Source organism: Acomys minous, assembly GCF_964271855.1.
Source record: "Acomys minous genome assembly, chromosome: 7".
Lineage (NCBI taxonomy): Eukaryota > Metazoa > Chordata > Mammalia > Rodentia > Muridae > Acomys > Acomys minous.
This window is the reverse complement of record NC_140488.1, coordinates 97,870,230-97,897,554: the sequence shown is the minus strand read 5'-3', so window position 1 is coordinate 97,897,554 and position 27,325 is coordinate 97,870,230. Positions and strand designations below refer to the sequence as shown.

Below are 27,325 nucleotides of genomic sequence, written 5' to 3'. Positions count from 1 at the left end.
CCATTCCCCCTCCGTGTCAGGCTAAAGGCAGATCCTGAAGGAGAAGGTCCAAGGTCATCAGTGCAGGGGGACAGATGCACTGCCTTCAGGAGAATGAAGCAGTGACCTCAAGGTGCTTTCAGGCCCTCCCTAGCAACACCCCTGCACAGGCACTTAGGGATCCATTCTTGGTAATGTAAGTTACCATGCTTGGGCCCCAACCCTTCCTCCAGCTTGCCTTTCCCTACTCTTGCCATGCTGTTACACAAATGAGAGAGTATGGTCCTCATTGGGACTTCTGGACTTACCTATGGCCATCTCAACCCAAACATCAGAGTAATTTGCATTTGGAATAAAAAAATGGAGGTTGGTGAAGTGAGTGGATGATCTAGTCTTTGTTTCTCGGGTTGAACTCTAAACATCATATTTACTGATTAAACAGCCATTCTTATTCTGTTAGCTTGTAATGTATGCTAAATAACCATCGCTGACACATGATTGAATCATATTGTGCCTTTTTCCCAAGCCCCCATCCATAACTTTTACCTCCATCATTCCTCCTTGTATGTCTTCATAAATAGAGAAGGAAAAAAGATGTAAAACTGTCGCGGTGCCAGGTGTGGTGACATATGCCTATAGTCCTAGCACTAGGGAAGCAGAAGAAAGTGGAGTTCTCAGAGTTTGAGGCCAGACTAGTCAGCATAGTGAGTTCCAGCACAGCTAAGGCTACACAGTAAATAAAATAAAATAAAATTGTAATAATACTTGGAGGGTGGGAGAAGGAGGATCAGGAGTTCAAGGTCATCCTTGTCTACAGAGAATTCAGGTCTAGCATGAGCTACATGAGACCCTATCGAGAGATGGAGAGGGTGGGCTAAGTCCAGAGTAACTATCAAGTCTTAACAATGTAATTTCCTTAGAAGTCCAGTGAAAAGAAAGCTCTGTCTCTCTGTCTCTCCTCCCTCCCTCCCTCCCTCCCTCCCTCCCTCCCTCCCTCCCTCCCTCCTCTCTCTCTCTCTCTCTCTCTCTCTCTCTCTCTCTCTCTCTCTCTCTCTCTCTCTCTCTCTCTCTCTCTCTGTATCTGTGAGGGGAAATGAGCAAAGACACTGGACCAAACTTGATCTTTCTTTCTGGTGGGGAACAGTGAATTTGGGGCAAGGTGGTCTCTGCTAGTGACTGCATGGTGAGAGAGGCATTTTCCTTTGGAGAAGACTTTCTGGTCAGCCAGTATCAACACCTCCTGGGCCCCCATGGAAAGAAACAGAACTATGTAGGGAGAGAGAGGAAAAAAAGACACATGAGCCATATGGAATTCTCTATTTTTTCCCCTCATACCATCTGGTTTAGAATCTAAGTACAGGATAGCAACTGTGTTGATTTTGAAGCCAAAAAATCCTGGGGAGACATCTCCTGGGAAGATGGTGACATACATGGCTGGGTCAGGTCTCCCCGCTCTGTGACTGAATCCATCATCTTTTACACTGTCTGATGTAACATTATTTCAGATACAAATGGGACTTCAGACATACATTTGGTACTCAAGACTGAGGTGAATGCATACAAGAGTTAAAACAATATGTGCAAGCAAACCATCTCAGGATCTCCAAAGATCATTCTTTAAAATAAATTCAAATCAAGTGCAAGGATTTTCTCCGCCAACCCCGAGGCAAGAACCTGATAGCTTCTAGATGCCTTCCTTGTAACATCAACCAGCACCCCAATACCATGGGCAGCCCGAGCCTCTCATTATACCTAGAATTTCAAAACTCTTGAAAATGTAAGTTTTGAATTGGGGTGGAAGGAGACAGAATGGAAAACTCCCATTGGACTAAACTTCTTTTGATGCTGAGCCTTGATCTGAATGGCCAATGGGGCTTCATGGAGCAGAGCTGGGATGTCAGGGAAGGCGAGTGAATGAAGTGGCAGCCCGACCTTGCTAGTGGGAAACCATGCTCTGCACAAGTTGTATCACCTTGAAAACCCATGTTCCTCAGGGTTCTCAGACAATCCAATTGAAGCAAAGTCTTCGAAGCCTTACTGTTTATTTTTTCTCAGCTGAAACTGCAGCTTCAAATGCCCTACCTTTTGGGGTTCAGCTGTCAGACGAAAAGCACACACATCTTACTCCAGTGCTCTTCTGTGAAACTGCTTAATGCCTGGAGAACCCCCCTAGATCCACAGACAGAGGTAATGTTTTCCTCTAGGAAGATGACAGTGTTTATTCCTTACCACACTGTTTAGTGTCTACCATCCAGAAATGACTTAAATCTCTTTGTAGATTTCCAACTGTCCTGGTATCATTAATTTGTTTGCATTTATTTATTTATCTATCTATTTGTGTGTTTTTACACACACACACACACACACACACACACACACACACACACACACACACATATACACACACATACTACATGAGTCAGTTTTCTCCTTCTACCATGTGGGTCCCAGGTATTGAACTCAGGTCATCAGGGTTGGTAGCAAGTGCATTTATCCACTGAGCCATCTTGCTAAACTCAACACTTATTCTTAAAACGAAGAGTATCCTGTCTCAAAAGCAGAAGTTCTGATTCCTAGTGGATAATATCAACATTCCATTCTTCTTCCTGCCCTTGAATTACACATATCTAATGGTATGTGTGTGTGTGTGTGTTAAAACAAAGAAGCAAAAGTGGATCTCAGAAATAACTTATAAACCAGAATGCTCACTCTTTTAAAAGGTATATTCTTACTATGTTTTACTAGCCTAAGTTATCCTTCAATTTGTGCTAATCATCCTGATCCTGCCTTCCGAGTTCTGGGATTATGGGTGTGAGTCCCACTGGGCCATGCTCTCATCTATTTCAAATGTTACAATTCGATGGTTTTAAGTTAATCCAGAGTTGTGTAATTATCCCCACAGTCTAACTTTAGAACATTTTCATGACCTCAAGAGATCCCTGGTGCTCATCTGTAGTCAGTCTCCGCTCCATGCTTCCCCGAGCCTTGGGCAGCCACTCTCTAAGGAGTGTCTCTAAGGAGGCACCAGTTCTGGAAACGCAACACAAATGGAGCCTTACAGCACTTGGGGTCTTATGGCTGGCTTCTTTCCCATAGTTTCATGCCTTTAAAGTGTATCTATGTTATGCTATGTAATGGCACTTCATTCCCTTTCATTGCTGAACAGGCATCCCTTGTCTGGTTGTATCACAGTGAACAGCAACAACGACTCTTAAACCAAGATCCCGCCCCTACCCACTGCATTTTTTGATCCCTGCTAAAGGATGCTTGCTATATTCCTGCTTACCTTATAGGCAGGTGCGCGCGCACGCGCGCGCACACACACACACATACACACACACACACACACACACACACACACACACACACACACACACACACACCTTTGAGCCAGGGCAGTAGCTCTGCTGGTAGAAGGCTTGCCTAGCACACATGAGGCCTGGGGTTTGACCCCCAGCACCACATAAACTGAGCATGATGATAGACACCTGTAACCCCAGCATGAAGGCATCCTTCAGATGTTCAAGAATAACCTTTTGCCGGGTTCATTCCTGAGGATGACTACCAAAGTCCAGCAATCAAAAGCCCTTTTTTGGTTCACCCACCTCATCCTAGCCCATTCTAACACAGACCTTCTCTTTTTCTCTTCCTAAAAATTACACCTGCAGCTCGGCGCGGTGGTACACACCTGTAATCCCAGTACTCTGGTAGGCAGAGGCAGCTGAATCTCTGTGAGTTCGAGGCTAGACTGATCTATAAAGCGATTCCAGGACATCCAAGGCTACACAGAGAAACCCTGATGGAAAAAAACAACAAAACAACTCCCCCAGTTACACCTGCAAGGTCATTTGCTGCTGTTTTTCCGCCTGAGTCAGAAAGCAGCCACTTTAACTTTTCTTCCCTGCTTAATAAAGGATCTCTTGGTGAAAACACGTGTTTAGGTGTGGTTTGTGCCTAATCTGGGGTTTGGGAGGGATCCCCTGCTGATCGGGGATTTCTTCACTATCAATCCTATGTGGAATGATACTAAGACACAGAACTAAATCCAAAGTCAAAGTTGGATTTCATGATAATTAACCACATGGTTCCATTTTAGGTCTTAAAGGAAAGAGAACAGATCTGCCATTTGACAGGACATTTTCTACTGTCCTTGGAGACTTCTGTTTCTAGTGTCATTCGCCGTACTGTCATTTCTTTGTTCTTTTTAGGTGTGTGCATACATGCGCATGTGGAGAATACAGGTTGATGCTGGGTATCTTTCATTATTGCTCTTTCCCTTATTTATTTTTTTGAGACAGGGCCTTTCACTCAATCTAGAGCTCACCAATCGGCTATGAGCTCCAGTGATCCACTTGTCCCTATGCCTCTCATGCTGGGATTACAGATGCACATTGCCAGTTGCTTTTACTTGGGTGCTGAGGATTTGAACTCTAGTCTAGTTGAGAAACAAGCACCGTTTCCACTGAGACACCTCCCCAGTTCCTTACTATTGCCCTTTCTGGTTGATCCTTGAACAGCTACACAACTCAGTTGGGAGAAATGATGTCACAGATTCAGACAAAATAATAGTAATATTTTAAACTTACTGTTGAGTTTATCTGACCCATCACTGGTCCTTTGTATCACATTTTACATGGCTTGAGGTACCATCTTACATTGAGCTAATCGAGTGGAACACTAATGACACATTCGGGCTTTGGGGATGGGGAATGGGGAGGTTCATACTGCTGAGCATCCTCTCCATCTCCAATCCCCAAATTGGCTCACATATATTTTGCTGAGATCTAGCCCCCTAATGGTCACAGAGATGAGTGTCCTTCCCAGGCAAGGGAAATGGAAACTAGACTCAAAGGACCTACCTGATGGGGAATCCAATTCATAGCTATCTGATCTTAATTGCACAGGCTTTGATTTTTGCTTTCTTGAAAGTATAAGTTGATACTACATGAGGGTAGTACAAAGCTGTACTATTGGAGAGATAAGTATACATTCGCAAGACTTTCAGAGGTGAGTCTCCTTGACATTTCTGATCCAGTTCTGGGCCCTGTGGTGGATATGTACAGACCCCCTCCCCCATTGCTGATCCAGACATCTAAAAGTCTGTGGTTAACCTAAGGGCATAGCTCACTGTATACTGCTTCCTTTGATACAAAAGAAGTGAGTTGAGGAAAGAGAGGGAAGATGGGAAGAAGGCGGAGAAAGATGGGGTGGAATGGAAAGAAGGAGAAAAAATAAAAAATGATTAAAAATTATTAAAGGGCCATTTCCACCCACACCCAAGTCAACAAATGAATGCATCAAGCAAAACATAAAATATCACCAAACTGAAAGAGCCATTATAAATCACAATAAAGATAACAGTCGAGTTGCTTGTGGAATTCACCCCAAGGCTGTATTTACCTGGACTGCTCAAGGGGCCAGCCCTGTCCCCCAGGGTTGGCACAGGACGGTACTGATGGTTCTTTGAGCCTGGGTACATCCAGTGGTACCTGCCAATTTCCATTTCAGCTCTGCTGTTCACTGCCAATTTCAGTGGCAAAGAGTCAGTGTCTATCTCCAGCAAAGATTCTATAATCAGCATTTCTAGTTATTTTCTTACCACATAGTAAAGGAAAAGGGGGAGTTAAAAATATGCTATCAAAATGCAACCCTTCAGTACCAATTCAACATGATAAATTTTAGAATCAGTTGGACTCTTGTCCTCCAGTTTTGAATTTAAGTTTATACAAATCACCAACAATTTCTTTGCTTCTATTTTTGGTATTATCCCATCCCCTAAAATATTCACTTGGGGATGATAGTATTCATGGTTAAAATGTGGGTTCTTATAATGTATTTCTTTCTGTTACTGTCAGCATCACAGGCAAAGGTGAACATAGTGGCTCACTCCCCGTCATGGTGATCAGTTTCCATTCTAGAACTCTGGCAAATTATTCTGTGGCCTGTTGAGTTCAGGATGTAACTCCCATCTTCTCATTGACACCTGAAGTAGTCTCTGTCACTTCATCCATCACAAAGTCCAGACTATTCTGAATGGAATCCTATTACAATAATCTTTTAGTGTGTCATGAAGAAGGGATTGCTTATTCAAATGGCAACAAGTGGCCTCCCAGAGACTTGGGTCTCTGTCTGGTAATACAACTCCCACCTCTGAGGAGATTGGAGAAGCAACAACAATACTTCTCAATTTATTTGGCATAGGCTTCTAGTCACTCTTAGTGGAGTTCTAACCCTGAGGTTCTTAAGAAGCTAAAAGTGTTCATTCATGCCTATAATTTCCAGAAAACTTATAAAGTGGTGATGTTCTCTGCAGTACTACAAAACTTACATACTTTAAAAAAAATAGCTTTGGCACTGGTGTGGGTAATTTCAGAAGTTGAGAATCTAATTTTCCATGTGGCATTTCAAATCATTGGAGACCACATAGATAACCACAGTGTGGGGCTAGCAAATGGCCATCCTCACCAAGTACACCACAAACCTTACCGAGCTTAGAAATATCCCAGTTCCACTCGCCAGTCTCTGAAAGCTCTCAAGAGACTTGACACTGGGACACACTTTTGGGTAGTGGTGCTTTAGAAAAGATCATTTTGGTTTCAAGATCAGATTTTTAAAATGTCTTATCTAAAAGGGAAAAGAAGAGCTAGCGTGCTAAGAGACAGCGATGGAGCACTTGGATAGCACATATAAAGCACTGGGTTACACTTTTAACACCAAAAATTAAGTAAATAAGGGTAAATAAAGGCTTTCAAGTAAAAGCCTCGAAGCTATTTTTGCTGCTTCTGTTTGGGTTGTCAATAAAGATGATAGCTATAATTTATGGAGTGCTTACAGTGTGCTAGCCATAGTGTTATGCACGTGACATCTGCTCTTTCACTAGTTGTAACCACACTAAGAAATTATCATTCAGTCTTGACAAGAGAAGAATGGAGTTCAAGAAGAAGAGACCCATCCCTTTCCCTGGGACACAGCCCGGAGGTGGAGTCTGGCTATGCAGTAGGAAAATCAGCCTCCAGAGGGCACACTTGCAAAAGCCTAGCATCATCCCAGTTGGGGCCTAGAAAAGTACCACCTTTTTCTCCTTTCTCTAGTTGTTAAGGTCAGTGAGAGTAGTTCTAAGGTCCCTGTGGAAGGGAGAGGTACTTCATCCGTTCCAAAAAAAAAAAAAAAAAAAAAAAAAAAAAGGTCCTGGTTCTCTGGTAATTCAGGGTTCATAAAACTTAATTTTACCTTTCTGTGAAATCATATGCTTGCCCTCTGGTTTTCAGGGCTGAGGGTATAGCTCAACAGTAGAGCACTTGCCTATCATGTGTGGTGTCCTGGATTTGGTCCTTGGTACCACCCAAAACCCAATCACAATAAATAAAAGATTCATCACATTAAAAAAAAAAACATTCTTTTAGACAAAGGTTATGCTACATGCTCTAACAGAAAGAAACCTAGGCAGACTGGTGCAAAGAATCAGAGGGTCAAGTCACCCCATAGTATAAACTGATTTCCTTGTGGTGAAGTTGACTGTGACCTCTCAAGTAAAAAGAGTCTAAGTACTTCACTCTCTTCTGATTTGATTTTCTTCCTTTCTTTTCTTTTTGTGAGTATGGGGGAGGTGTTACAGATGGAGCCTCATGCATACCAGGCATGTGCTCTACCATTGATCTGCCACCACAACCCTCATCTTGTTATATTAAGTTTATCTCTACATGTGCAGCACATAATAGATGCTCAATAAATGATTGCTGGATGATTTTTTTTGAAAGCAAAGGACCACTCTAGGACCCTTATGGACCCCCACCATGCTGAATTTCCTCTTAGTCTATAAAGTCTGACTGTAACACTCTTGCATACACTTGTGCACATAATATAAATGGCCTCAATTCATAAGGTCTTTCTGTGACCTGTCCTCATCTCCTTACATGGATGGGAATGTCTGCAGATATCTAGGCAGTTAGACAGTAGCCAATGAGCAAAGATAAATGAATATGTGTGGATTATCCAGGTGTGACTTTAAAAAATTCTTCTGTGTATGTGTATGGGGGGGGAACACCTGAGTGTATGTTTGTGTACCTCATGTGCAAGTTAGAACCCACAGAGATCAGAATAGGCCACCATGTAGGTACGAGGATCCAAATCTTGGTCTTCCGAAAGAGCAGGAAGTGCTCATAACCACTGTGCAATCTCTCTAGGCCTCCAACTGTGACAGTTTCTCAGAGTAAAGTATGTCAGCTATGCCTTCTCAAAATGTTTCCGAGAATGTGAAAATACAATGACTGCAGCAGATCCGAAGATGAGATTCGACAGCTGCATGGCTGTTCTCCAGTCCCATCGGCTAATATGTCTGGAGAGACCTTTTTACAATAAAATGTCTTTAGAAAAAAGAAATTCACTTCTATTGTGTACTTTTGAGGCAAAATTAGAGCGTTATGACATCTACAGTGTTTATGACATCAGACTACATACACACTTTAATCCCAAGGACAGGATCCAGGCCCCTAGAAGGAGTCAAATGCCTTGCTAATTCTAGGCATGGCCAAGAGTGAGGAAATGGTCTATTCCACACACAAGCAGACTACAACATGCTCTCCCTCTGAGAAGACAGAAAAAAAGTGGCTCATGGGGATACATACAACTGTGAGTGGTTATCACTAAAGGGAGCATGACATAAATAACAAGAAATTGAGAGAGGAAAAAAAAAAAGCAAAATAATGCCTTGGTGCCCTTCCATATTTCCCACTTACTTTGATAATATAATGCAGGGACAAGTGACTGCCAGCCTGGAATGATTTTCAGCATTTATGAAATGGCACTGGGAACAACCAAGTAACAAATATGGCTGATGAGAAAAACCACATTTACTGAACAAGGTCTTTCAAAGCTATGCTTGCCGTTGCCTGTTTGTAGCTATTAGCTAAAACATGAAGCAAAAGACTTAAGGTTCCAACAGGGTCCAGGACAGGGCTGCAGACCATATCATTTGGTAAATAAAACCTGACTGGCACAATGTCACATGCCCTTGTGCACATACATATGTGGCTGCTTCTTTATGCTCCGATGGCAGAAGTGACCAGGCACAGCAAATCTCAGTGGCCTAGAAGGGTAAAATATGTGCCACCTGGCCATTTATAGGAAGAGTGCACTGTGCCCTGGCATCAAGTGCTTGGTTGGTAGGGCTTGGCATACAAAGTGGTTAATGGAGTTAATAAAAATCAGCCTGTAAAACAAGGCATTCTTTTCTTTTCTTTTTTCTTATTCATTCTTTGAAGAGAAGTATCATGGAGCTAGCTGGCTGAGAAGCAAGAGTCCCTGTCACTGCTGTTGGTTATTTGCCACCAAACAGCACAATATAGCTAAAACTATTATGATATGACTTCTAATGATGCCTAAATGGCACCAGTCCTCCAACGGGAGCTGAGTGCACAGGAGGAAGGATGACATTTCAGAGGACCATATTATTAAATGAATAAATGACTAACAATGGTGAGTAACAAAACACACTTGTAAAACTGTGAGTGGAGCCTCCCTGTCTCCAAAGCCAGTGTGTAGCCCCTTCTTCTTCCATCCCATAGCCACGCCTTCTCCTGGTCAGTTGGCTCATGTGTATGTGTATTTGATTTAAAGGAGAACAAAAAGGAGAGGGTATCTTTCCTTTGGAATAGTCGAATTCATCACCAGTCCTGGTCAAGGGAGTAGACATCAGGCAGACGCTGGCTGTTTTGCATGTCCATGGATGCAGCAAGCCTAAGAAATGGTGTCACTAAGATCTGTTACCCTAAACTGACCTGTATTTCTAAGTCCCAGAAAAACACAATCTTATAACATATAGCCATGAGGTTTAGGCTCAATTTCAAGGAAGACAAATCTGAATGTCCAGAAAACAATCCTCCCTGCCCTCTCCACCCCCGACCTTTTTCATTTGTCTAATGCAATACTGTGGCCAAGTCATGAAAAGCGTGCTCATGCAACTGATAACAGAAAAGGAACAGCTAGACCAACTCACTCTGATCTTTTTCCAGATTTAAATTTTCTTAAAAAGAAAAACAACCCAACAGCCCCCTTCCTTTCCCCCCCCCTTGCAAAACCATCACAGAATTCCATGTCATACCTATCACATATGTCCCCCACCATCTGGCCAGCCATTTTTTGCTACAGCCTATTCCCCAGGCACCATCACTTCAGATGTTCACCTTGGCAAACTCTTATAAAGAATAACTGCATCTAAAACTTGCCCTGTATCACATTCACATAAATGAGTTAGTAAATGTCAGTAAGAATGTCCTGAATCCTTCAGAATAATGCAACATGTTAAATGTTCCCGAGGGCCTTTTCCCCCTGAACAAAAAATGGAGAATCAACATGCACGTTTTGCAACATTAAAAAAGCAGATTTTAATAAATATGTTAATATTATAAACAAGCCACTGTTTCCAATTCATCTTGTATTCCGACCCTATCCTCCAATTTATTTTCATTCAAACATTATTTCCAATTTACCACAGTTCTCTCTTCCAATGTGGCTAGAAACTTAAATTGATACTTGGATCCGGAATTGATTTCAGCAATGATTTACAGGAACTGAACCAGCCTGCTTATAATTATTCTGGGAGACTCCAATTTCCTACACGTAATAAAAATAATTTTCATCACAGATACTGTCTCCCCACCGTAACAGAGCCTCAGGATTGTTAGGGGCTCGATTGTTGTCTACCCTGGGATGACATGCTTCCAACAATTCCAGGCGCATCTGTTTTCACAAATGAAGTGACACTAAGTGATACTCCACAGAAACAAATGGAAACCATCTTTTTATTAGCAGAGCCATCATCCACTTCCTTTAATTGCCTTATTCATTTTCTCTGTTCATTCCATCTTTGCTGAATCTGTTTACTCAATTCTGCCACTTTAATTCTATGCTCCCATTTAAAAGCCGTCACTCATAATGATTTTGCATTTGCTACACTCATCTGAGAAACCCTGCTTGCTTTCCTTTAAAAAACAAAGCAAAACAAAACAAAAACAAAAAAAAACCAAAAGCAAACCCCTGTCTATTCCTGAACACTTTGTGTGAATTTTGGTTGCTCAGCAGCATTCCAGGATAACACTATGAGAGCACTGCAAAAATGCAAACGCTTTCCCTTTCGTTAAGACTTAGATCATTTTTGTCTGAAATAAGAACAAAGCGATTCTGACTGAGTTTCTAAAGAACCAGACCTTTTGGTGGCAGTTCGTGAATTGCTGTAACTCAGATGTGTTGCTCTATGTAAATTCCGTCTGGGAATGGACACCAACCAGAAAAGCTGAGGTCAATTGATAAGTTTTAGTTTAATTTACATTCTTCATAGACACTGTAATAATTATCCAAAGCTATTCATTGACAAGCTGTTGGGTGCTAGCCACTGGGCAACAATACTCCTAATTAACAGACAGGCATTGCCTCTGCCACCAACAACTGAAAACCAGTGGGAAAAAGGAATCACATATATACATATAAACCTCTGTGAAGTAACAAAAATGTAGAGGATTACATTTAGGAACTAAGAAGTGTTGCAAGAAGAAGAAAAAAAGAAAAAAGAAAAAGAGTCTCCAAGCTCCAAAATCATACAATTAATTTTATAAGTAATATCACTAAATTTGTGAATGTTAATGTCAATTAGATACTTTTAACACTACATGCGAAGGAATGCAGAAGTGATAAGCATATAGGACCATTCCTGGCTACTGTTTTATGACAGTGGACCAGTGAACGAGGTAATAGCGAAGATACTTGTGGGAGTTTGGACTTTGTGCAGCTAGCATATAAACTTGGTCATCCAAATCAAAATGCGTACATAAGTCATCTTCCAGAATGCTTTGGGGTTGGGAGGTGTCCACACGGCGATCACAATCCTTGTTGCTGTAGACTGAGAATAAATTTCCTGGCTGGATTCGTATCCAAATATGTATCATGCATGTGACCTTAGCTTAGTAGCTTGTCATTTTTGAATTATTTAACAACAGTGTTTATGAATCCTGATCATCTTTAAAGTTTCTCTAAATAGAGTATTTTGCTTCTAATTTTGCCCCTATCATGATAGCTAGCTAGTTTTCCTATCCTGAGGATGTAGAGGCAACCTGTAGACCTGCCATTCAAAATGTAGATGATGTAAAATAATGACAATCTATGAGACTAAATGAGAATAAGCCACATAATTGTATAATAAAAATTTTATGCCTTTTGATTTTTAGAGAAAAGCAAAAGGTTTGTTTCTGCAGACCTAGATGGTCTTGCAGAGGTCACAGTGGCTATATCTGCCACAGGCAAATATGAAATTTATAAAAAAGCGTGCATAAAACAAAATCATCCATTTTAGAAGACAAATGCAGTAAACTGTGATAAGTTTTTTCAAGGATACTAGTACAGTATCACAGATGCAATCAACTTAGTATCTAATTGTGACGGAAATGAAACTTGATAAATATTCCCAAGAGTGTCTCTTATTGCTACTTGACCATTTACATAGACTAGAAAAAAATCGGAAACAGAAATCACATGCAAGAAAAGACAGGGCATCTTTTGTTCGGGGGAGAGGTAGGCTCTGTGTAAGGATTGAACTAAAGTCCCAACTTTCAAATTAAATTGCTATGTACTTGTTGGCCCTGAATTGTATGTTTAAAAGTGGTTACGTGGCAAACCTGTAAATTGTATCATGCTTCTAAAAATAAACTTTAAAAAATGAAATTGGTCTGTTTAGAACGGAATGTTAATGTTAATATAGGCAGAAAATATTCTATATGAAAATAAGCAGCCTGTAATCCAATGTACTGTGAAGGGGAACTACATATTAGATGTGATTTTCAATGTTTAAAATGGTCGACAGCAGCAACTTCATATAGCTCAGTCCACATATCGTACACATCGTAAAGAAAACGTGGCCGAAGAACTATTACTAGTGACTGCCATTGAGTGTAAAAGCCACGAGAAAGACCCTTAGTATGATTTAAAAAAAAAAAACTGAGCCAATGCAGTGATAAAACATGTTTGTGCATTTTATGACAGTTTCTATCTTGGAGTGAAGAGATCAATTACAGTGCAGCGAGATACCATTAACCTAACAGCGGCTCAGCTGTGTCTGTGGGGCATCAAACTTGACCTCAGTGGCAGAGCGTCTCTTTTCTGCCATTTTCTTGGTGCAATAACATCAATTTCTCCAAAGTCTGAATATAGAAATTGTGACATAGTCTGAGACTTCCTTTAAGCATGGAGCCCTTGGGTAGTTTTTCTCCCCCAAATCTTTAAGTCTTAATTAGTAAAAGACCTCTTCCCTCCTATCAGCCCTAGGGACAAAGCTCTCAAGCTCTCACTATAAACGATTATTACATGTCATAGTCAGAAACACGGAAGGAACAATCATGTTAGAAGAAGAAAATTAGAGCATATCTAAACCACCCCAGTGCTATCGGAATCAAAGCATATTTAGCATGCATGCCCCTCCAGTTTCTCCTCAGCATTAGTACAGCATAATGCGTCCCCTAATCCCTGATTATAGCATGCAGAACACAGGACCTAAGTTATGATTAATTATTTTAGTGAAAATAAAAGAGAGTTTTTCCCCATCCAGCAGCCCAAGGTGATAAACTACAGACATCCTTCTATGAAATGCCATTTTACATAGAAATACGTGCAACAAAAATAGAAGAGAGGCTACATTATTAATTTAGCATTAGCCCCCAGGGTAAAGGAAAAAACCACCCCAAACAAGACCACACCACCGGGGATTGTTTTAGAGCAGTTTTACAAGAGACAAAACCTGGCTAACCCCTTTCAAGAACCCCCAGTGAAAAGCTTTAAAACAGGCTATTGTCAAAGCGCCGGGTACCTTTTCTCTCTTGGCTTTGTTCAGTATTTTCCTCGGCTGCAGTTTCCATGGCTGGCTTCATACCATCCACCAAAAATGCTTTTCCCTGCTTCCTCCCAACACACACTTTTCCCCCTCCTCTTCCTTTTCTTTTGGACTCCCCTCCGTCTCTCCTATTTACGCCCGCCTGATTGAGAGGCTCTGTTCTTCACTACAGTAGATCACAGTGCCTTCCAAGATGCAAAAGTCTTGTCAGCGTCAATTTCGCTCTGCCTACTGGTCCATAAAGACAGCTGCCAAGGAGCAGGCGACCATACGTCACTGAGGATTCCAGTTATAAAACAGCTACTCTGTGCCCCCACTCTCAGTGTACCCCAGGAAGGTCCTGCTCCCTCACCAAGCTCTTCCTCCTTCCTCCCCCTCCCCTCCCTTCTTTCTTCTTGCCAACTGCAACCCAATGAATACTAATTAATTCTCCCAGGAAATAATAGACTTGTGACATCAGAGGAAGGGATGTGGAGGAGAAAGAAAAGAGCCCCCTCCCACCACGTGACTTGGTCAGACCACACTATATGTTATCTCTCAGGAGAATGCCTGTTTTCCTATGTTTCTCCTTTCTGGGGCACCAATTTTGTTTATGCTATTTATCCAGAAGCCCTGGAAAAGTATCTTCAAAAGATGTACCCTTGTATTTTTTTTTTAAAAGACTTCTGTTTCACAAATCTCTAGACAGGCTGACTTTTAAAAAATACTGAAGAGAATAAAGGTATTCAAGAGGGAAGAAATTTTAAATAGATTTAACAACGGCAACATAGCAATTCAGTATGAGAGTCTACTTCTTTGTACTAATATATGAGAAATTTTAGCTCAAACCCAATTTCCAAAAAGGGGCCCCTGCTTATTCAACAATCAAAACTATATCTAGTTGATATTTTGGTGGTTTCTAATATGAAAATCGAAAGTTGTGGGGTTTTTTTGGGGGATAGGATGTGATTATACCTACATGAAGTTTTATTCATTAGAGGTCCTGAATCAAAATTGTAAGAAGGTACTTTTTAAGAGTACTTTAAACATCTGGCTTCAAGGCTATTATACTGACAAGGATTCCAATGATTCTGATGGCTGTTTTCACAAGCCCCTTTACACAGTTGAGACCAATGTTCTTAACTCATAGTAGTGAAATCTTTACTGTGATATGAGCCTTAGTTTTCAAACATCACCAATTTCAGAGACATTTCATAATTGTATTTTAGACTACTCATCTTCATTGCCCCTACTGGAAAAATTCTACAAATGGAAGTCACATACAAAGATAATATTGATAACCATAGGATACAGGATTCCTGGAGCCATCACAGTGGGCTTGACACCCACATTGGGAATAAACATTAGAGACAGGTTGGAGGGCCAGTGAAATGGCTCAGCAGGTAAAATTGTCTGCTGCCAACTCTGACCACTAGTGTTCCATTCCTGGGATCCACAAGATAGGAGACAATTGGTTGCTGCAAGTTGTCCTCTGACCTCCAGATTCGAGTGCTTACACACACACACACACACACACACACACACACACACACACACACACACACACACCTTTTAAAAGATAAATTGAAAACCACCTCTCCTAAAAACATTTCTTCAAAGTTTTACACAATACCCAAAACAATGTGGGAAGATCCCCAACCGAAATCCTTTAACAGCTCAATCTTTTAAGGCTTCAGGCTTCAGTTTTAGATAATCTCTCACGCCCATTTATATTCAACATTTCTGCCGCGTTAAACAAGAAAAGACTTTGAAAACCAGTTTGGCCCGCTTCAACACTTTCTTTTAATTTTCCATCTCACTTTCCACTTTAGCCATTGTCCCTGAAGACCACATCCACAGGCCAGCTATTCCCCTGAAATATGGCTTCAGCCAATTTTATTGTCTCCTGGCGAAGGGATTGGGAAGACACCACCTAAAACTTCAGTCTTTGGGAACAAAGGTGTGTGTGTGTGTGTGTGTGTGTGTGTGTGTGTGTGTGTGTGTGTGTGATATGTAATTACCTTTGTGGGAAAACTTACAGTGTGCCTTAATGGGACAATTTAAAACATCTTGTATAAGAACAACTTAGGTCCCTTCAAACAGAAAGGTATAAAAGTTTGACTTGGGGGGTGTTAAGATGGCTCTTGCTGCCGAGTATTGCCTGAGCTTGATCCTCAGGACTCACATGATAGGAGAGAACCAACTTCCACTGTTATCCTCTGACCTTTATATACATATCACGACATGTGTGTATACACATAGTGAAATGAAGGAATGTAATTTTAAAAAGGAAAAGTATAATTGTGATTAACTATGTTACTGGGATTTTTATATAGTGTCTAAAAAAGTGATTTAATTATAGAACTATATCAGAGGAGCCTAATTTCTTTGGCCCTTCCATTAGATTAATTAGTTTATTTCCATAAGAAACAGGGTCTGGCTATGGTAAGGTACCCACTACTGAACCTCATTAGAAACATTATTTTAATACTAATACAAATGAAAAGGCAAAGTATAAAAGGCATTCTAACTTTTGTTAAACAGCTGGTGTTCTATAATATAGTGACAAATAAAAACCACTGGATAAAATATTCTTTTAGCTTTACTTTGAAAGACTATAAGCAAATGAGCAATTTATTATTTTTACCTTATTCATACATTTATTTCTGCTAGGATCATGATTTATGACAACACTTCTGAAAGTTGCCATTGTTCCAGTTCATAAGCAGCTTTAAAATCTCACAGATGTTTATGATAAACCATACGATTCAGAAAGAAAAGAAAGAAGCAATAGAGAACCTGTCAAGAAGAAAGAGCAGCATATACATTTAAAATATTCTCGTGGTATGCGTCCATATTTTTTTTTTTTACCAGAAAAGCGAATACATAGAACGAATGGGAAAGGAAATGGTTCCCTGAACTGAAAATATTTCTTTGAGCCCTATGCTGTAAGACAGTTAAACACACTTCTGAAAGCTGATGCAAGAATAAAAGCTGTTGACAGAAAATGGATGTATTAGATCAAATCCTGCAGAACTGCTGGTATTGCCTGAAAAGAAGTATAGTTTTACAGAGTTTATCTTGTCCACCTATCCATCTGCTAGAGTATCACAGTGACGTCAGTGATACTGTAGCCATGGGTTGAGTCTCCCAAGTGCTAATGTCTACAAGTATGGCCATGAGCAAGCCAGAGAACATGCTTAGCGAGCGCTCCTTCCTGCCAGTGATTTCATGAGAGGAACATAGCAGAATTGCTAAGGAGGAACTGAGCCATCTTTCTGTGATATGTGACCATGGTTATTCATCTGGAAGTTCATCAGGTTGCACAGTGACCTACCTATGCTTAGCCTAACTACACGGCCATAAAACAAGTTTGCCAATTGCCTTTCCTCCAGCTTTCTGGAATTATATTTTAGGGTTTTTGTTTGAGGAGCAAGGCTCAAAATGACTAGAGTCCAAACCACCAGGAATAGACTTTTTTTTTCAAATTCGTTTTGTGAATTCCTCTACAAGGCTTCTTTGTTCATAGAACATTTATGTCACATCAAATATACTCTATATATGCTCTAATATACTAATTCTTCTTCATTGTCCCATAAAGGAAATGCTGTATAAATATAAGAATCACAAAGTAGAAAAACAGAACAGCATTAGAAATTCAGAATGTGATTGTTAAGAATTAGGTTTTAGCCATATCTAGACTCTATTAAAACTTTTTTAAAATCAATTTGGTAAGGCTTTTCTTAGCCAGGAGCATTACAAAGAGCTTGAGGCCAGCCTGTGGTATATAGTAAATTCTTAGCCAGCCTCAGCTACCAATGTGACATCATGCCCCATACCCTCTCCCACATAAACAAATCACAAGAGCACTAGTTCAGTGGATAAGAGCATTTGCTACTAACCCTGATAATTTGAGTTGGGTCCCTGGGACCCACATGGTAAAAGGAGAAAAAACTGTCCTCTGACCTCCACATGTGTGTTATGGTGCATGCGTGCTGACAAACACAGAATTAGCAAAAAATGTCATTAATAGAGAAATACAAATAATTGAATTTGTAACTGTTCATGGAACATGAGTTTTGGAAAATGACTTTGGATTCATAACTTAGCATTAGTTTTCTTCCTGATGTCTTTCCTCCATGTCTTCTGTATATCTACTATATTTTGCCAGAAATGCCACTTTATATGGAACAGAAAGCACAGATCAAACCGGGTGGTGTTTATGAATACTCTTTAGAAATGGTGAAGCTAGGGATTGGCTGCTCTTCCAGAGGACCTGAGTTTGATTCCCGACATGTACATGGCAGGTCACCACCATCTGTAGCTCCAGTTCCAGGGGATCTGACACCCTTTCCTGACCCCTGAGGGTACCAAGAATGCACGTGGGGCACAGATACACATGCAGGCAAAACACCCATATATATAAATAAAGTTAAATCATTTTAAATTTGTGACATTTTGGTTGGTTGAAGATGTAGCTTAGTGACAGAGTGTTTGCCCAGCAATACAAGAGGCCCTGGGTTCGATTATTAATACCATAAAATGATGACTCTCTGTAATAGTTCTCTTTAATGGCAGAGGTTGTTCCTAAGGAGATCCTTGGCTAATGTCCACAACTATGAGCAGAAGGAGTTTTATTTTTCCCCCTTACAGTCCAGCCACATCAGCTGTTTACTTAGTGCCAGGTAATAACCTCATTAGAAGGTTCAGGAGCTGCCAAAACAGCAATTGTTGAGTTTGGCAACAGCCAGCCTGAGGTGTTCCCAGATCCTCTGCCCCCCTCACAAACAAACAAACAAACAAACAAACAACAAAAACCGTCCACAGAACCAAATGTCCAGACAGTAAGGATAAGTTTGGCAGGCACAGACTAGGGCGTGACATGATAGCAACGGGTGCAACATGGGCCGTTTCCACATTCCCAGCTGAGGAATGGGCTCAGCAGAGAAAGAATTGGGCCAAGAAGTGACGTGGGCTGCAGCTAGCTCAAAGTCAATGTCAGTATTGTGGCTTCCTTCCTCTCTCTCATATCACGGTTGCTCAATGTCAGCATAAGCCACACTCAGCATGAGGTCATTCTTCACTGAGGTGCTGTCCTGGACACGTGGGTGTTCGAAAATGTTCCCAGCTTTCACTCATTAAATGCTTGTTTTTGAGGGAAGAAAATCACTCTCAGCCGAGAGCCATTATCTTCAATGCAGTTGTCTATGGTTGCTATAACATACTCTATTAGGCAATGCCTTGGAGTCACCTGGGAAGCTTTCCCTATACACCCCACCTGGAAATATTGGGACTAGTTATATGTCAGCTTGTGTGGTGTGGTGTCCTAAAATCTTCAAAAATCTTCCCCAGGTCATTCGAACTTGTAGCAAGCATGTAGGCAGTTGGAACACAATTGGCTACTTTTGCAAGAGTACGTACAATTAGCAGAATTTAATGGACATATAAGAGATCAGAGTCAGAGAAATCATGTCTAACAGGGCAAAGATAGAGGCTCTATAACCAGCTAGGACAGAAAGGACCAACTGAACATCAAGACAAAAGATGGGGGAGGCGGTGTTGACAACCACAGGGAACAGAAAGCTGGCAGGGGATGTACTGATTTCCTATGGCCACTGTGACAAAGGAGGAGAAACTTGATCACTTTAAACAACAGATATTATTCTCTCCCAGTTCTGGAAGCTAAAAGTTCAGAGTCAAGATGAGGAAAGGGCTGCATTTTCTCTGAAGGGACCGTGGCGCAGATTCTTTCTTACCTCTGTCAGCTTCCAGCAGTCATCGTGGTCCTTAATGTTCATTCCTTGGCTTGATACTGTGCTCCACCCTCCACCCATGTCACCATATGGTGTTCTCTCTGTATGTCTCATAAGGACACCAATCACATTGGGTTCAGGCCTACCCCAATCAACTGTGCCATCATCCCCTCTTCGTTATATCTACAAGGACTATTTCCAAGTAATGGACTCTGCACAGGTAAAGGCAGTTAAGACTTTAATATATTGGTACCTGGGAGGGGGGGGGCGCAATTTAGGACTCAACTCCCATCAGGTGAGGGAGACTGAGAAAGACGATCACGTTTGGAAGCCATGTGAGCTACGCCTGTAAAACTGCTCAGTCTAGGCAGACTTTGAAAATGAAGAATTGGGTGCTAGCAGCAGGGAAGAACACATTATAGTAGGAGTGGGTGGGCTGCCAAAGCAGAAGGCACAGAGGAGGACACCATGCAAGTGCCACCTAAATTCAGGGGCCTGGCTAGAAGCACTCTCAAAGGAGGCTGAGAATATTGGAGACGATCCGGGCCAGGAGCCTGTCACAGAGGAGAGAATTTTGAGAAGCCGGGGAATGTGACATAGTTAAAGCAGTCAGACTGGGAGGATGTGGCAAAGACCACCGAAAGGGAAAATTCCAATTTCCTTGCCAGAGGCATCACAGAGACTAGAATGGAAACAGTTTTTAGAAGGATCACAGGAGGACCTAGGAAGTGAGGAAGAGAAAGAAAGAGTGGGCCACATTCTAAAGAAATGTGAGATAAGCCAGGAGAAAGATGTAGCAGATAAGGAGGAAAACACGGCCAAAAGTAAGCCTGCCAAATGTCAGATCCTGCAAAAGCATCTGGGATTGAAAGAGATTAAGATGTAAGTGGAGGTGGATGAATGACAACGAATCAAGAGGACAGGAGAGTAGGCACCAGCTACAGAGGGCAAGCTGGGACAGCTCTCTTAACATGGAAATTAGGACACAGGAAAACGGATGTCTATCCAACTCTGAGACTCAAAACACTCAAAAGACATGGTGGCGACTGGCATGTTACTGGCACAGCCTGTCCTGTGTGGAAAAGGGCACATTCACTCCCTAATCCATATCACACACAATCTTAGGAGGGACAACCAGCCCCAGTAGACGATAGTGGAAGGATGGTGGTCTTGGCCTTATTATGGTAGACAGCTTGTCTCGAGTCTGGGTTGCTTGCGGATATTAGATGATCTTAAAGGTTTAGGATATCAGAAGCCCCAGGGGGTGGAGGAGAGGGAGGGGAGGAGGAAGGGAGTGGAGGAGATGACTTTCCTACATTGGGGAATAGATCCCAGCACAACAGTCATACCTGATTTTAAAAAAATGAAGAAAAAAAAAAACCCCAAGAACTAGATGTTTTGTTATGGTGTTTTGTTTTGTTTTCTTGAGGCAGTTTTTTTTAAATACCCAAAGTTGCCCTTAAACTTGCTATACAGCCAAGGATAACCTTCAACTCCTGCTTCTGCCCTCCACCTCGTGAGTACTGGGAACTCAGGTGTACACTACCACACCCAGTTTCCTTAGAACATGGGGTTTTGTGCCTGCTAGGCAACACTCTACCAACTGAGATATGTTCCTTGTCCCCGTTTTTATTTCTTTACATTTTTTTTTATTTAAAAAAAGGTAGGCATATGAGTGTTTTGCCTATGTACATGTACAGGCACCGCATGCATGCCTACAGAGATCGGAAGAGGGATCCAACACTCTGGGACTGGAGTCACACATGATTGTGAGCCACCATGTCAGTTCTGGGAACTGAATCCAGATCCTCTACAAGAGCAATACGTGCTGTTAGCTGTGTTAACTAGTCCTTTTCTAATGATTTTAATAAAAGACAATTCCTACTTCCGTGTACACAAGACATACATCAGGAGACAGGCAGCTGAGATAATGAGAAGGTGCTTCCTGGTTCATTATCACATTCCGCAGGGATTTTGGATTCCCTCATTAAGAGGGGTACACCACCACCAAGCTCTTCCTGAAGGCGCCTGTCAACACACCTGCGCTACCATGTACCAGATCAGTATGAACAAGGGGCAGACCTTCCAAGTCCCTTTGTTAGGTCTTGACTGCAGCTCTTAGAATGCCAGTCAGGACTCTGCTGTGCTCCTTCTTATGTCACCAGGAATCTCAGAAGAGTAGAGGGTTTTTTTTTGTTTTTTTTTTGTTTTTTTTGTTTTTTGTTTTTGCCACAAGTGAGCTGCTCAGCTTGACAGCTAGGGGAGCCTGGAGTGCTCTGTCAAGGATTTGCCTCACATCATCGGTCAAAAACCCCACCCCAGCTAGCCTTTCCAGCTATGACTGTTGATCAGGGCACAGCCCCAAGGCCTTCTCCTTTAGGTGGCTTCCTGGGTGACTCTACCCCCCCCACCTCCATTTTCAGCAGTCAGTTGAACTCTTCTTCAATCCCTCTCGCTGATCAATGAGAAGACATCCATGCAGATTTGCCTGCTTCCCACTTGGCTTGGAAATGATCCCTTGGAGCCACCCAACTTTCAGTAGGGTGGCCCTGAGGAAGGCCACCCGATTCAGTAGGGTGTCCCCAAGGAAGGCCACCCAAAGCCGGTATATCTCTGTATCTTTGGCCTCTTCGCTAAGCAGAGAGGATTTGAATAAATCACAAGACACTGGGGTGGTAAAATATCTCACAAGTTGAAAAGAATAAAGCTGATGTGACTCCTTTGATAGCCCCTCTCAGAACTCAGGCACACTAAGGAATCCACTGTTGTCATTTTGCCTGGGATCTACTTCAGCTGGCTCCCTGCCCTCAAACATACATTTCCCCGAAATTGAGTCGATGTGAGGATTAATGAGTATCTGTCTGTTGGCCTTCCAGGGAACGATGCTTTATCAGACTGGTACATGGACCCCTCCACCATATTTCTCTTGGAGTGGCAGATCCCCCCAGGCCCACTCACAACTCCCACTCATCTGGAAGATAGACAGCATCAAATAGTTATATTTGGCTAACTTTTTATATATGCGCCAGGGACACTTGGCCAGAAAGGGTTCTGATTACATGTGGAACCTACTGACTGGAACCGACACGGTCTCTATAGAATTTTAAGTGCCCATCTGTGAGATGTGTGACACAGGGCCTTGCTCAAGGACAAGGACTGCAGGTGTCCTCTGCACTAGCATTGCCAAGGGAAGTTGATTCTATGTTCTTTCATTCTTTGCCTGTAGGACAATATTGAGAGCAGGCCTTACCATCTTCCTTGGACAGAGACATCAAAAGCAGGGGGAAGCAAAGGGACTTGGGCTAAGTAAGGCCAGAGTTTGAGCAGAGCCTTGGCTCTCGGGTGCTAATGCTGGGAATTCAGGAATCAGGCAGTTTGAATGGAAAGGCACAAAGTTAAACAAGAGCCAATGCAAAAAAAAAAAAAAAAGGCATTCAACATGATCAACTATTTAGCTTCAAGAGTTCAGGTCAGCACCTGGGATTTTCTCAAAACAGCTCTCTAGGGTTGGGCATGTAGCTCAGCTAACTGACTACTTAGCACGGATGAAGCTGAGTTCAATCCCCAGCACTTCATAAAGTAGCTATGGTGGTGCACACCTGTAATCCTAGCATGTGGGGTGGTGGTGGAGGCAGAGCAGAAGTTCAAGGCGATACTTAGCTATAGACTGGAATACTTGAGACTCTGTCTCAATAAGAAAAAAAAAGAAAGAAAGAAAAGGAAAGAAAAAAAGAGATGAAAGCTCTTTTACACTATTTTCTACCCAAAACTTGGTAGTCCAGAGTAACTAACTCTACCTGCCCCCACTCTCTGTAGAACCCAGAGCCATGTACCTCCCTGACAGCTTAAGGATCTCATAGCCACATCCTTGCCCACCATCTGTCCTAGACATCTCTCCCATGACCAGCCTGGTGATGTCACCTGACCTCGCATGAACCTTGACTTCATCAGCTATGGGAAGAACTCCTGCAGGAGCATCTTCCACTGGGCTACTTAACATATCAAGATGCTGTAAAGCCTCAGCATGCCTCCTACTTGGTACTGACAGAATGCTATTTCTGTTTTGGAAGGTTTTCATGCTCCCACTACTGCCATACAGTCCTATGGAAGTGACGAAGGGCTAGTGGGTGACTGCGTATCCTACTAGAGCTTTCCTTGTCCTTGAGCATTTCCTCCCCACCCTCCTGCTGCACCACTACCCCCATACTTTTCAATTTAGTTTTTTTTCCTTCTGAGATAGGCTAGTACTCCGTAGTCTGAGATGACCTGCAACACTCATAACAATCCTCCTGCCTCAGCCTCTTGAGCGTTGAGATTCCAGGCATGAGCCAATATGCTTGGCTTCACTTCTCTGGCCCTGTTTAGCTTGATTAGATTTCTAGGGCACTTCTCCCCTCAGTCACTACCTGCGCTACACCTCGCTATGGCCTTGTCCTAAGTTTTCCCCTAACCATTCCCAAGGAGGTCTACCCGAGGGGGATGGCTAAGGATATAATGCCTCACAGATAAATAACTTGAGCTGATATGAATAGAGCAACAAGATTACAGAAGGTGTGTCTCTAAGGATATTTACGCTTTAACAGATGGATGGAATTTGTTTCTGGAAGTTGGGGGGGTGCCCACTTATTAACACCTGAGTATCTGAGATAAAATTAGATTTGCCTTTAGTTTCAATTTTTTTTTCACAATTGAATTTCTTCACATTGGAGACCATACAAATAGAGCCACTGTCATGGGCATGCTTTGATATGAAGGTCTTAAAATTCTTTCTTTAGAGACAGGATCATGATTACAGGTATGCACCACCACACATAATTTATGCAATGCTGGGGATCGAACCTATGGGCTTTGTACATGCCAGGCAAACAGTCTACCAATTGAGCTACCATTTCCAGCCCCCTTTCCTGCACTTTGAACAAACACATTGCATATTCAGTTTGCATTGAGCTCTGAAAATTTTGTAGCTAGCCTTACCTGTGAGGTCTAACCTAATAAGCTGTCAGCATCCAAATTTATAACAATAGGATTATGAGATCAGGCAGATGCTAACATCTGTGTTGACTTTAAAGCACTTGGCAAAATTTCATCACGTTTGCGGGAGGGGAGCTCAAGTGAAATAAAGACACAGGAGTCAATCTGGAACTTCTTCACAAAAAGCTAGAAGAATTTGTTCAAGTCTTCTGATCTTATTTTAAACAAACATGATGCACAAAGAATCCCAAAACAGGAAAAAAGTTTAAGAACATCTAGCTTCTTCTCTCCTTTCTTAGTCTGTAATCAGGACACGATAGGACTAGAGAGGTTAATTCTCTTGACCACAGCTGAAATGCTTTTGTTTTTATTTGATGTATAGTTTGTAAATATTCTCTTATAATAAGGCATAAATATAAAATTTACAACATATATACCAGTAAAGATAATTGTCCAGGCCAGGCGTGGTGGCGCAAGCCTTTAATCCCAGCACTCGGGAGGCAGAGGCAGGCGGATTGTTGTGAGTTCCAGGCCAGTCTGCACTACAAAGTGAGTCTAGGACAGCCAAGGCTACACAGAGAAACCCTGTCTCAAAAAACAAACGAACAAACAAACAAAAAAGAGATAATTTTCCAAAATATACATCTTTGCACAAAATAGGTCATGTATTTCTACAAAATATTCTCAAAAATAAAACCCTGTTGGGCCAAAGCAGAGCATAGTAGAAAAGAGAGCATAAATCTTTGGAAATCAATACTCCATAATATGAATTTATCTTTGTTTGTTTTGTTCTTTTAAGACAGGGTTTCTCTATGTAGCCCTGGCTGTCTTGGAACTCACTATGTAGACCAGGTTGGCTTCAAACTCACAGAGATCTGCCTTCCTTTGCCTCCTCACTACCGGTGTTAAAGGCATGCACCACTACAGTTGGCCAATTTATCTTTTAAATAAAAGTGTTCTGATAAACCACACCATAGGATTAAGGGAACAAATGCAGTCCACAGGCTTTCAAAGAGACTTAGGAACCCTCCAGGAGAAATAGCTGCCATGATGAATAGGTAGGACCAGAGCTGAGTGGGAAATGCTTTTTAACAAAGGCAGTAAGCATAAGGACCAAGCTTGTCAACCTGCCCTCACCAGAGCATAATGTATGGCTAATGGTCACCTGCTCCACCTACTCTTGGATTATGGATAAGTCTCAGCTCCCAAGCTGAGAGCCCACTTATTTCTGCCCACTCAGGAAAACCAAAGCCAAGTGCAAGGCAGAGACAGTGGAATATGAGCGGAATAAAGGATACATTTAAGAGAGGGTTGATATGCACCCTTGCATGTCCTTCTATATAACAAGAGATTAGAAAGTCTAATAGCTTTAATGAAGCACACAAGGGTTAACATGCTTATAGCTGAGAATGGCTGCTTTAGGAGTTCTGAAGAACCTCTAAGCACTTAAAGGATAAAGCGCTCAAAGAATCAAAGCTGCATAATTACACAGCCCAAAAAGAAACTCTTACTGATATTTGGGCTAACAGAACAAAAAGCAAGCTTTTGATGTGGGCTAATTCTTCAAATTATCAACTCAAATACAAGTTTGAAGCCAGTTTTTTCTTTTTTTTTTAAGCTCCTGATTCTAAGGATTAACAAAGGAGTAATTAAACATGATGCTGTGTAGAAATGAAGCTTAGGTATATTTAGAGAATTTAAGGTGGTTTTCTTTCTTCTGTTTTGGTTTGGATTTGGGGAGGCAGGGTTGTATGATATAGCCCAATCTAGTCTTCAATTTTGTGACAATCCCCCTGCCTCTCAGCCTCTTAAGGCTTGGCATTACAGGTATCTGCTCTGATGATTTAAACATCTTTAACTAGTGGACATTCAGGAACTTGGTTTGTGTTAAATAAGAATGTTATTTAGAATACTCACTGTGTACCCTCTTTGCCAGTTTCACAGGTGGAAATGCTGGATAATTCATGTTCACATCCAAGGGCAGATCAGTCATTATGTAATATATTTATTATTAGTTATGAGATGTAACTTATTTTTTCACTATTTGCTAGTGCTAGTGAAAATATTAAAAAGAAATTAGATGACTTTCAAACTTGTTATCTTCATACTTAATACAATTCACAGGGAAAAAGTGAGAAATTATTCCACATAAATAAGTGCTTATTATTTCATTGTATTTACTCTTTTTTTTTTTGAGACAAGGTCTGTCTCCTTACACAACCCTGACTAGGCTGGAATGTGTTATATGATCAATTTGACCTTGAGTTTGAAGGAATCCCTCCTACCCCTGCCTTCTGAGTACTGGGATTGCACTCTTGTGCCACCACACCTGGTTACTTACCCCCACCCCCTGCCCCAAGCTTCTGAGACCTGAACAGAGCAGTGGCACAGGACCATGCTAAAGCAGACTCAGAAGATTAAAGATCTAAGATGCTACTTAGATTAATGAGGCTCTTAAACTTGGCCCTTATGTGTTCTCTCTCTCTCTCTCTCTCTCTCTCTCTCTCTCTCTCTCCCCTTGCCTTTTCCCTCTCTTTCTCTCTTACACACACACACACACACACACACACACACACACACACACACACACACACACACACCATCCTAGCTGTGATCTGTGTGAGCTAAGGCTGGAGCCTATACCCACTGGGAATAGTGCTTTGAATCACTAACAGGTGGCTGACTTGCTTTTTCACTTTGCTTTCCTTGACCTCCTTACGATTTCCACCATTTAAAAAATGATTGCTGTTCACAGGCCATGATTCTAAAT

At 41.7% G+C, this 27,325-nt stretch overlaps 1 protein-coding gene across 7 annotated transcripts in view; it reads right to left on the bottom strand.

Annotated features, from left to right (window-relative positions):
- The window catches only part of GPM6B (glycoprotein M6B), a 151,526-nt gene that overhangs the window by 30,971 nt on the left and 93,230 nt on the right, over positions 1 to 27,325 (bottom strand). For 2 of the 7 annotated variants that reach the window (XR_014780719.1, XM_084790192.1), the window contains exons 1-2: positions 13,829 to 14,203; positions 5,380 to 5,499 (exon numbers count right to left, since the gene is read on the bottom strand). The exons of 1 other annotated variant lie outside the window; for it this stretch is intronic. Coding sequence is in view for 5 of the 6 variants with exons in the window: in XM_084790192.1 (XP_084646318.1) it covers positions 5,380 to 5,499; positions 13,829 to 13,889 (181 nt within the window). In the remaining variant the exon portion in view is untranslated. Of the gene's footprint in view, positions 1 to 5,379; positions 5,500 to 13,828; positions 14,208 to 27,325 lie in introns of those variants that run through there. 4 more of the 7 variants (XM_084790191.1, XM_084790196.1, XM_084790193.1 and 1 more) reach the window with 4 other exon arrangements.